This window comes from Peromyscus eremicus, chromosome 8b (assembly GCF_949786415.1).
Source record: "Peromyscus eremicus chromosome 8b, PerEre_H2_v1, whole genome shotgun sequence".
In the NCBI taxonomy this organism is placed as follows: Eukaryota; Metazoa; Chordata; class Mammalia; order Rodentia; family Cricetidae; genus Peromyscus; species Peromyscus eremicus.
Window position 1 is genome coordinate 26,483,710 of NC_081424.1, and position 11,947 is coordinate 26,495,656.

Consider the following 11,947-nt stretch of genomic DNA (forward strand, 5'->3'; position numbering starts at 1 on the left):
TTTGGTGCTCAGCCATGTATTGTAAAAAGCTGAGGTCAAATCACACCTAAGAACTGGTACTTTTTCTTCGGGCATGACTGCTACCAAATGGTTTTTTTTTTTCTAAATTGTAGGGAAAACAAGAGAAAATTGTTGCAATGAACCAACCAGATCAGACATACCAAAGAGGGGGCAGAGAACTTCTCAAGTACTGTCTTCTCTTTGTATGTGACATACGTGTGATAGGAAAGACCCTTACTTTGATTTACATCCGTTAACAACAAAAGGATAAACAGATGTGAAGTTCAGTTTGCCCGTTTTTAGTTTCAGATCCTAAAATTACCGTGGCTGAACAAGCACACGGAAAACACTTAACACTGACTTCGCCCCACAAGGCTCTCTCTACGTTTTACTCAGCCAGTTACATCCTTAAAAAAAAAAAAAAATCAAACTTTAATACTGTTTCTTTCATAATGGCAGCGTGATAGACTATAGAGAAGCCAGAAACAATGTCCTTCCGCACTTTCGGCCAAGGTTAAGCGGCAACTCCCAAACGCCTGCATTCCGCCCGCAGGGCGCGAGCGGGAAACACGGTGGTTGCAGTGGTTGCTCTTCTGCGGCTGCGCCTTGCGTCATCACCGGCGCGACGCGCGCGGGGGCGGGGCGAGTCCGAAGCGGCGTCCTCGCGCGCCCTCTCCTGGCCGCCGCTTTCCAGAGCGCCGCGCCGTCGCTCGGCTCCCTCTCCCGGAGTCCGGCGCTGCGCGTGCGCCAACTTCCTGCCGCTGCGGCGGCGGCGGCGGCGGCGACGACACCAGGGCGGGCGGGCGGCGGCAGCGGGCGGGCGCCGGCGCACGCGATCCCGGGCCTTCCCCAGCTCGGCTGGTCCTGAGGTCGCCCGCCGGGCCGCCATGGCTGAGAAGGCCTTGGCGGGGGAGCCGAGTCCTGCCGGTGTGGTAGCCTCCAGAGCAGGACTTGAGGACCCGGCCTCGCCTGGGACCTCGGAGTCCAGGGACTACGACCGCGCCTGCGTGTTCTGCCGCGTGGCGGCGGCCCAGGAACCCGACACCCAACTCTTGCACTGCGAGGTGGGCGGCGACAGGCCGGGGTGGGTGGGGACCCGAGCGCCCTGCCTTTGCCCGCTGAACCCCCGGCTCTGGGTGGACCAGACTGCTCTCTGGGACCCCAGACGTCACCCGCGGGCCCCTGGGCTGCTCTGTCGGGGAGAGACGGTAGCGGTAGAGCCAGGCACCCTCGCCTCCCTCTGCATGCATGTGCAACACCACTGCACTTCAGTGCCCTGGCTTGTGTCATAGGGAGTCTTCCTCTTCCCTAGACAGTCGTTTTTAAATTCTGCATACTTCTGCTAGCGGGAGAGAGGAGACAGCTGGCAGGAAAATAAGATCATGGACGTGGTGAAGAAGTGTGAGTTTGGTTGAAAATAGGCTGGGATGGGGTTTCCGGGACCGGATCGGAAGTCGGAACTGGTACTTGATCAGCTCATGGCTTGTAAGTGGCTACACCACTGAAGAAAATGTCTCTTTCCTCCCCCATCAGCCATGAGTCAGGGTCAATCCTGTGCAGATCAAGGGCAGATAAGTTCTAGAGTCCCACGGCCTTGCCATGCCTGGAAATTATTATTCCGTAAAACTCCCCCTTTCCTCTGGCTCTTAACTTTTTTTTGGGGGGGGGTGTTTCAAGACAAGGTTTCTCTGTGTAGCTTTGCGCCTTTTCCTAGAATTCACTTGGTAGCCCAGGCTGGCCTCGAACTCACAGAGATCCTCCCGAGTGCTGGGATTAAAGGCGTGCGCCACCACCACCCGGCAACTTTTTTTTTTTTTTTTTTTTTTAAATCCCATCATCCCGAATAAAGAGTTAATCAGTCCTTTTAGAGGGATTAATCATCTTGCACTTAAAATTCTCAGTGCACATATATTTGTTGTAAACATCTGAAGCGATTGGACATATATAAGGTGTGGTATACTTACATAATTAAGTATAGAGTAAATTATTTGATTTGGAATAATCAGAGTTACCAGCATTATGAAGATTTTGCTTGGGAAACCTTCCCAACAAAAGACAGAGAAAATTTCTCAATCCACAGATCTCTGTATGCTTTTCTTACTGTATTTTTCAGAATTCATTTAAGCAAAGAGTATTACCACATATTCTTAGCGGAGAGCATACCAGTTCCATTCCAAAGACAGTGTCTTACTCTTTGTGTATGAGACACAGGTATACATGTAATATACATAAATACCATGGATGGCGTTCGTATCTCATGGTATTGACTTGCATTATCTTTAAGGGCTCTTAGGAACAGCTGGGCAGTTGTGGCACAAGCCTTTATATATACAGAGTGAGATCAAGTACAGCCAAGGCTACACAGAAAAAGGGGGGGGGGCTCTTAGAAATGGAAAATGGAAAAAAAACCCGAGAAACCCTAGATTAAATTTCGCCATGTTTGCGCCCATGCTTAGCAAATATCTCCGTGCTGATTTAACTCCTCTTTGGTTAATCATAATTGTCTTACACCTTAGATAGCATGGTACTAAGAGGGTCTTTCATCTGTGCTTCCTTGTTTTATACATCAAGGTACAATTACTGGGAAGAAATTATTGTAGCTATTTTAAGCCAAATAGCCCATGGTGTGGTGGTTTTATCTTAACCTTTTCTAAAATATTCCATTGATAGCCGTGCTTATCTGCCACTTAGGCTGAAATAAAATGAATCACAATGTAGTTTTTGTGCTTGTTATCTTAGATGACTAAGATTAATAGTATAGGTATGAGGCTCTCATGACATTGAATTCTGATTTCTAGAATGGAGAATGGATGGGTAACAGTGTATCCAGGGAATTTTGCTGAGAAATACTGTTTATTGATTTAACTTTTAATTTTTACTGAAGAAAGCTTACAGTAGAGATGGGAAAATGTATAGTGAAATTTAAAGCCAAAATTTCTTTTTGGTTTTTCAAGACAAGGTTTCTCTGTGTAGCTCTGGCTGTCCTAGAACTCTCTCTGTAGACCAGGCTGGCCTGGAACTCAAAGAGATCCACCTGCCTCTGCCTCCCAAGCGCTGGGATTAAAGGCATGCACCATCACTGGCTAAAACTGAGATTTCTGGTAAAGAAGTTTTGATGAGTTTTACTTATGACTGTTCCTTGAAATTGACTTAATATAATTGATAACTCATGATAGAAGCTAAATCTTGTTTTTGTGAATTTAAGTAAGGCACAGTCATAAAATTGCTCATTAGGCATAAATTGTAACATTAATGCCATTTTCCTTTCGTAGATTTATAGTGCTTAAGTCACAGCAGAGCAGAATATGTTGAGACTTTTTTTAAATTTACTAACAAATATGCCTTCCTCTTTAGAATGAAGACCTAGTTTGCTTCGAAGATATCAAACCAGCGGCACTTCATCATTATCTTGTGGTGCCAAAGAAGCATATTAGAAATTGCAAGGAACTAAACCGAGATCAAGTAGAAATGGGTAAGATGATAACAGTATGCTTTGTGACTGTATCACATTGAATTGTCTTTAAATATGGCAATGACAGTTAATAAGAAAAAAGTCTAGTAAAATTATCAAGAAGAAACTAAGAACTTTTCAAACATTCCTTTATTTGTTTATTTGTTTTTTGTTATTGAGACAGGGTTTCTCTTTGTAACAGCTCTGGCTGTCCTGGAACTGGCTCTATAGACTAGGCTGGCTTTGAACTCAAAGAGATCCACCTGTCTGCTTCCCAAGTGCTGGGATTAAAGGCATGCACCATCATCGCCCTGTGAAACATTCTATTAAAAAAATAGACATAAAAAATAACTAAAATCTCCATGTAATTGTTACACTGACTTTAATGATTAACTTGTGGCCATGCTAGATTTGAAGCAAAGTTCAGGTATGGTAATGTTTAATTGTTAAAAATCTTGAAGAGATAATGAATGGTGCTTTATATTTTGAGGCTGGCTCTCAGTATGTGGCTCTAGCTGGTGTAGAGTCCGCAGAGACCCACTTGCTTCTGCCTCAAGAGTTCTGGGATTAAAGGTGTGCGTGTGCCACCATGCCTGGCTTTACTTTATGCTTTTTTAAATGATAATTTTCTTGACTTTGAAATTGGAAGGTGCAATGAAAAATTCTAAACAAGTTCTGATATATTATGCATATAAGCTTACTTTGCCTGACAATTACAGATGCAGATAGCCTAGCACTAGAGTCGAGTTTATCAGGTTTTGGGTTTGAACTTTTGACTTCTGAAAAGGAGATTTGAGTTTTGTTTCTTCCAGAATTATTCTGTATTTCCTACTCAATGCCTTCTTTAACTTTTTCTGATCTCTTTTCCTAAAACTTTTTTTCAGTTTATTTCAAGTCTTCTTAGTAGCCTTTCTAACTAACCCTGGTCTGGGATTAGTACTGTATGGTAGCCGACAACATAGCTACATTAGGCCAGACCTTCTAGAGGTGAATAAGAAAACTTTTAGATAGAAATCCTGATGTTGTATTATTGTACATGAGCATGTAGATGACTGAATTACCAGTTTGAAATGTGTTTCTAAATACTATGAAATTCTTTAGTTATCTGAAGTTATTTCCATGTGCTTTAGAACATACATGGTTTATAACCACAAGGTAGCATTTATGCTTAATAGAGATAATATTAAGCCTATATTTACCTGACCGATTGATTGTGTATTTGTTACTAAAAGTCTCTGTTTCATCCTTTGGCTATTTCTTAGAGAGCATATGACCTCTTAGGAAGTTTAATCTTCAAGGCAGAGGTAACATTATGAAAAATAGAGGGTGCTGTAATTATTAGTAATAATTAGTAGTTATAAACTATTTATAGCTGATGCATATCAAATGTTATAAATATTGAAGCTGATGGGATTGGAATTTCATTATATTGTTCCCTTTTCTGCTTTTGTTTGGATATTTTCATATCAAAGTCTTATTTGATATTTTTATATCAAAGTTGTTGAACTTAACTTTTATGTAAACTATAAAGTGAGAGAAATAACATAGATGTGGAAGGACATGGTAACAGTGCCAGATCCAGCCATTGCAATTGACATTTGCAGAGTGCATCGTTTTTAAGACATGTGCACCGAGGTAGATTGTATTCTTAGCATCAAAGCTTGTAGCACTTAATGTATTCGAAATCTTATAAAATATATTATCTGAAGGCGATGGAATTAATTTAGATATTTAGCACAGCAGTTAATATTTTTAAGTTGAACAGACTTCTAAATAGTTATTAAATAAATATGTCAAAGAAGAATTTTTTAAATTTATTTTTATTTTTATGTGCATTGATATTTTACCTGCATGTGTGTCTGTGCGAGGGTGTTGGATCCCTTGGAACTGGAGTTACAGAAAGTTGTGTTCTGCCATGTGAGTGCTGGGAATTAAAACTGAGTCCTCTGGATGAGAAGCCAGTGCTCCTAACCTCTGAGCCATCTCTCCTGCCCTCAAAACAGAATTTTTAAATAAAATAACACTTTTCTAAATAATTCTAAAATAAAGAAAATGCTGAGTTTATAAATAAATAAAAACAATATAATAAAATTTGTGGAATATAGCTAAAGTACCTACAGGGAAATTTGTGGCTTTCAATGCTAATATTAAAAATAAGCATTTTGGGGGTTGGGGATTTAGCTCAGTGGTAGAGCACTTGCGTAGCAAACGCAAGGCCCTGGGTTCGATCCTCAGCTCAAAAAAAAAAAGCATTTTGTTTTTTAAATAATTTATTTATTTTTATTTTATGTGCTTTGGCATTTTGCCTTCATGTATGTCTGTGAGGGTGTCAGATCTTGGAGTTACAGACAGTTGTGAGCTACCATGTGGGTGCTGGGAATTAAGCCTGGGTCCTCTAGAAAGAGCAGTCAGTGCTCTTTAAACACTGAGCCATCTCTCAAGCCCTAGAAAATAAGTTTTAAGGAGCTGGAGAGGTAGCTCAGTAGTTAAGAGTGCTTCTTGCTCTTCCAGAGTGCTCAATTTGTTCCTAGCATCCATGTTGGGTTGCTCACAATTGCCTGCAACTCCAGCTCCAGGGGATCTGACATTCTCTTCTGGCCTCTGTGGGCACCTTCACACATGCAGCATATACACACAGGCATACACACATAAATAAAAATAAACCTTTTTTTAAAAAAAAAAAAAAAAAAGAGAAGAAAGTGAGTTTCAAAATCATCAAATGAAGTGTCTACCAGAGAAAAGGGTGCTGTGGATATCGCTCTGTGTAAATAAAATGCCGATTGGCCAGTAGCCAGGCAGGAAGGATAGGCGGGACAAGCAGAGAGGAGAAGGCTGGGAAGTGGAAGGCTGAGACAGGGAGATGCTGCCAGCTGCCGCCAAGAGAAGATGTTAAGATACCGGTAAGCCACGAGGCACATGGCAGCTTATAGATGAATAGAAATGGGTTGATTTAAGATAGAACTAGTTAGCAAGAAGCCTGCCACGGCCATACAGTTTGTAAGTAATATAAGTCTCTGTGTTTACTTGGTTGGGTTTGAGCAGCTGTGAGACTGGCCGGTGAGAGAGATTTGTCCTGACCGTGGGCCAGGCAGGACTGGAGAAAACTCTAGCTACGAAAGGGAGCTGAAGAGATGGCTCAGAGGTTAAGAACACTTTCTGCTCTTCTAGAGGACCTGGGTTTGGTTCCCAGCACCTACATGGCAGCTTACAACTATCTATAACTCTAGTTTCTGGGGATCTGACACCTATTCTGACCTCTGTGGACTGTCAGATGGGGCACAGACATACACATACAATAAAAAATAAAAGTAATTAATTAAAAAATATCAGAAAGAGACAAGCAAAGACAAAATAAATACCCAAAAGGAAGTAAAGTTTTAGTGAGCTTACTGTATCCCATAATATAATAGAGTTTCTTTCTTGTCTTACAGTTGAGAGCATGGTAGCTGTTGGAAAAGCCATTCTTGAGAGAAATAATTTCACCGACTTTACAGATGTGAGGTAAGTATGCTTTGCATAGAAACCAACATTAGTTATTAATTTTTATGATATTTGTTTTCCATGAAATAGGAAGTAGCAGTGGTAGAGTTTATACTTCAGATGCAGTATTCCTGGAAGTGAGAATGTTGTTCATTGAAGTATAAACTTAATAAACCTTCTGTTTATGCCTCAATATCTTCTGAAAACCTTGACTTGTACTTTGGACAGACAAATGTATCTCAACAATAAGTAGGTAAAATAGAAGTCCTCTTTTTGTTGTTCTATATCTTAATTCCTTTAAAATTGGGTAATGTGAATTTACTTATGCAAACTTTCATGGTTTAAAAATTCATTGTTGGGCTGGGTGGTGGTGGTGCATGCCTTTAATCCCTTTAATGCACTCAGGAGGCATAGGCAGGTGGTTTACAGAGCAAGTTCTAGGACATCTAGGGCTCATATAGAGAAACGCTGTCTTGAAAACCAAAAGAATGAAACAAAACAATAAGGAGATGGTTCTGTGAGTAACAGCGCTTGCAGTACAACCCTAAGGACCCAGGGTTGAGTCTCAAAATTCGAGTAGAAACCCAGCATGGCTGTAAACTTACCTGTAGTTCCAACAGATTAGGAGCAGAGACAGGAGGATTTCTGGGGCTTGCTGGCTGCCAGTCTATCTTCAAGACTCAGAAAAAAAGTCCTGTCTCAAGACAGATGATAGACCAGGGCACCCAGTGTCATTTTCTGGAGATGCTTGAGTATACATACTGGCCACACATGCACACACATACACAACATTATTAGGCTTCTAGCATGAAATTAACTTGAATTCACTGCTTACTGAACTGAACTCTAGCATTTAACAAAGTTTGAGCAAACACCCATAACATTTAACTGATTTTTAAGAGTTTAAATGTTTTCTATTCAAAAGAATAATCTTATAAATGTTTTATAAGGCAAGAAATTATTGAATTATTAACAAATAGTCTAAATTCTTTTAGTATTTAACAAACTTATCTGATGACAAGAAGCTTTTTTTTTTTTTTTTTTTTTTTTTTGGGTGATGATCAGATTGCTCTTACTACAGAAATGTTGGTAACTGTTTATTTTGTTTGAGGTGAAAGCCTGCCATCTACTGGCTATGTCTTAAAGTAAAGGTCCATTACCTGAATGTCTAGTACATTTGCTTTGAGATTCATTACAGGAGCATATCTTTGCAGAAGTAAGCTTATTTGATAAGTACTGAAGTGACTGGTGATAATGCAACTCCCACTTTCTAGAGGATGTGTGAGGCTTTCTTTGATAAGTGGTGTGTATTGTCTATGAACTTCAACACGAGGGACTTGGGGAATACTCAAGAGTATAACGAAAACAAAAACAATCCGTGAATAGTAATTTGCTCACCTTTGGATAGTTTAATCTTATGTGATTTACAAGTAATTTAAAACTACTCGAAGTGATTTGTCAATAACCTCTTCTGTTTCAGAATGGGTTTTCATGTGCCGCCATTCTGTTCCATTTCTCATCTGCACCTTCATGTCATAGCACCGGTGAAACAGTTTGGCTTCTTATCAAAACTGATTTACAAACCAAATTCTTACTGGTTTGTCACAGTAAGTAATACAGTCAAATATTGTTATACCAGCAGCATACCAACATATTTAAAGGGGTTGTACCTTTTTTTTTCTTTCTTGATAGCACTGACTAGACACACAGAGTTCTGTTTGGTTTGAACACTTGGAACAAACAGACATATCCAAAAATGTATACACTTATTTATTTATTTTGCATTGATGAATGTTGAACCAGGGTGGTCTTACGCTAGTAGGCAGGATTTTCTTCTGTTGATATATCTCAAACCCCCCACACCTCAGTTTTGAGACAGGGTTTTGTGTGACATCCAGATGGCCCTTGAAATTGGAATCCTCCTATCACAGTCTTCTAAGGATCTGGGATTGCAAGCTCATGCTACAATTCCCACTTCCAAATAGTATTTTTAATTTGAGGGAATTTTCTGGGCAATCTAATTCTATAAGATGAGAAACAGGAAATATATAGAAAAACAGAGCTTTAAGAATTCAGATCTGGATATAAATGAAGGCTTTTCTCACTTGAAAGATCATGTACAGATTTTTTTTTTTTTAAAGCTCATATTCTTTTTGCTCTGTGGTACTGGGGGACTGAGTGCAGTTCAGTATTTTCATATTTCCTCTGCTGGTACATACACGCAGTCTTCGTCCTATCACATCCCTACCATAGTGGTCTGCTTATTGTCATCAGAGAACCAACACTGACACATCATCACTATCCAAAGTCCTTAGCTTACTTTAGGTTCCACTCTTACTGCTGTGCTTCCTATAGGTTTTGACAAATGTATGACATGTATCCATAATTGTAGGTTCACACACACAATAGTTTTACTTCCTTAAAAATCCTCTTTGCTTTGTGTCTTAGTTAGGGTTTTATTGCTGTGAAGAGACACCATGACCACAGCAACTATTATCAAGGAAAACATTTAATTGTTGGGGGCTTACAATTCAGAGGTCCATTGTCATCATGGTGGGAAGTATGGCAGTGTGCAGGCAGACATGGCACAGGAGGGATAGCTGGGAGTTCTACATCTGGATCTGCAGACAGCAGGGAGGTACAGTGAGCCACTAGACCTGCCTTGAGCTTTTGAAACCCCCACCCAGTGACACACTTCCTCCAACAAGGCCACACACCTCCAATAATGTCACTCCCTATGAGTCTATGGGGGCCATTTTCATTCAGGCCACCACACTTTGCCTCTCCATTTTATCCTTCCTTCTGTTCCTTAGCTACCACCGATCTTTTTAATGTCTCCAAAATTTTTCCTGTTCAGAATTTTTTCTTTTCCTTCCTTCCTTCCTTCCTTCCTTCCTTCCTTCCTTCCTTCCTTCCTTCCTTCCTTCCTGTCTGTCTCTGTCTCTGTCTCTGTCTCTGTCTCTCTCTTTGTTTTGATTTTTTGAGACAGGGTCTCACTATGTAGCTCTGGCTGTCCTGGAATTTAGACCAGCCTAGCATTGAACTCACAGAGATCTGCTTGCTTCTGCCTCCCGAGTGTTGGGATTACAGCGTATGTCACTACATTGAGCTTTCAGAATTGCTTATAATTGGAATCTTACTGGATATAACTTTTTCAGATTGACTTATTTCATTTGGTAATATGTACTTGTTTCTTATGTACCTCATTTAAGAAATCTTCAATATTGCATTAATTTTTCTTGTAGAAACTTCTTAATATTTAATTTAGCCTGTTTTTATAGAGTTCTTTTACTATATATTATAAAAGTATTGTATTTTCTTTTTGTAAGTTACTTCTTAAGAACAAAACATGTAGTTCCTTGCTCTTTGATGTCACAGGACACAGTTATCTAATAGAGGCAGTAGTAACTAGAAAGAACCATATGTTCATCTTTGTTCTTTGTTCTTATTATTGTTACAGGTTGATCATTTGCTTGAAACACTAAGAAAGTAAAAATGCGAACCATGGACAAGTTCCTTAACCTGACTGAGGATGAGCTACAGTTTTTCTCTCCTTGGAGTCTAACTGCAGTCTGAAGATTTGCCGCTATTCACAGCACTACAACTGAAAAGCCTTACCGTTTTCTTGAATGTCTGTTTTTTCAGATCTGTAATACAGTTGAGTACTGAGTCACTCATTTCTTTGTTTTGAAGCTTACCTATGTAAGGTTTTACACTTGAGATACTGTAACTAAACGTTTGTTTAGTACAAATTCTGCTAATCAAGATGCATCCTATATTTTTCAAAGTTTAGGTTTCATTTATTAGTAGTCTTAATAATAATTTATGATGAGTAAATTGGCATAGAAAATTGAAACCTTTTTACCGTGAAGGAGAAGAAATTAGAAATCTTATGATAGTTTTATAGTCTTACACATACATTTTCAAAGTAAAGAATACCATGCTACCAATATTCTGATTTGATTATAGAAACATTTATGTATGTGTCACTTTTTACTGGTTTCAGACACACACACACACACACACACACACACACACACACACTCATATAATACATTAATTTCCGTTAGCTATAGGGAAGATATTCTCTGAGTCTCTCAGTGAGTACCTGAAACCCAGGATAATACCAATCCTGTGCTTTTTCTTTATGTGCATACCTTAGACAAATAGTTTATAACAGGCATAGTAAGAGATTAATAACAATACTAATAAAGCAGTTATAAGAAGGTACAATTAAAATACTGCTAATGTTCTTGGTTGTGCTTTGTTGCCATATTAAGTTGAATACAACTACTATGATGCTGTGACAATTAAACTGATTACTGTAAGTGGGTAATGCATACAGACATTGTGGATGATTCGTATCACAGGTGAGATAGAGTGGAATGGTGTGAAATTTCATTTTTCTGTTCAGAATTGAATACAGTGTAAGATGTATGAATTGTTTATTTCTGGCCCTTTGTCACTTGATATTGTGGGTTAGCCATAGCTAACTGAAACTGTGAAAGCCAGGTCATAGACGGTGAAACTTTAGATAAGAGGGAACTACTTTCATGTAATTTTAAATGAATATAGTAACCAGCAACACGGTTATCTTAATAAAATTTACGTGTAATTTTACTTGTCAGGAGATAAGGAAGAAACACAAATTAGTAATGCATGAAAACTGACAGAAACTATTGTCATAAGGTATGCTTTTGTATCAAAAGAAAATGAAAGTAACTAGTGCTTAGACTCAGTCTTATTATGAAAAAAGACTTGGTTTGAAAGAAGAAAGAGACATACATAGGGAGTTTGTCTTGCTAAAATAGTGCTAATATTATTGGTATATCATTTAGTGAAGAGTGTTTATTGGGAGTTGTCCTTCGCCTGTGTCTACAGACAGTAGTGACTGAAGGTAGGTGAGATGTTGAAAGATGATTCTGCATTGTTCCAGTGTCTAGTAGTGTTATGTATGCAGCAGGAAAGGAACATGAAGACTAATGCATTGTAGAAATCAGCTAAGATTTCTAGTTT

General features: G+C 39.3%; 1 protein-coding gene across 1 annotated transcript; it reads left to right on the plus strand.

Moving 5' to 3' along the window:
* Window positions 1-825: 825 nt before the first annotated feature.
* On the plus strand, window positions 826-11,055 carry Hint3 (histidine triad nucleotide binding protein 3). The gene is made up of 5 exons (XM_059272604.1): window positions 826-1,064; window positions 3,355-3,472; window positions 6,883-6,952; window positions 8,412-8,538; window positions 10,392-11,055. Exons 1-5 carry the CDS (start codon window positions 888-890, stop codon window positions 10,422-10,424), a joined length of 525 nt encoding a protein of 174 aa, XP_059128587.1. The 5' UTR covers window positions 826-887; the 3' UTR covers window positions 10,425-11,055.
* Window positions 11,056-11,947: the final 892 nt, after the last annotated feature.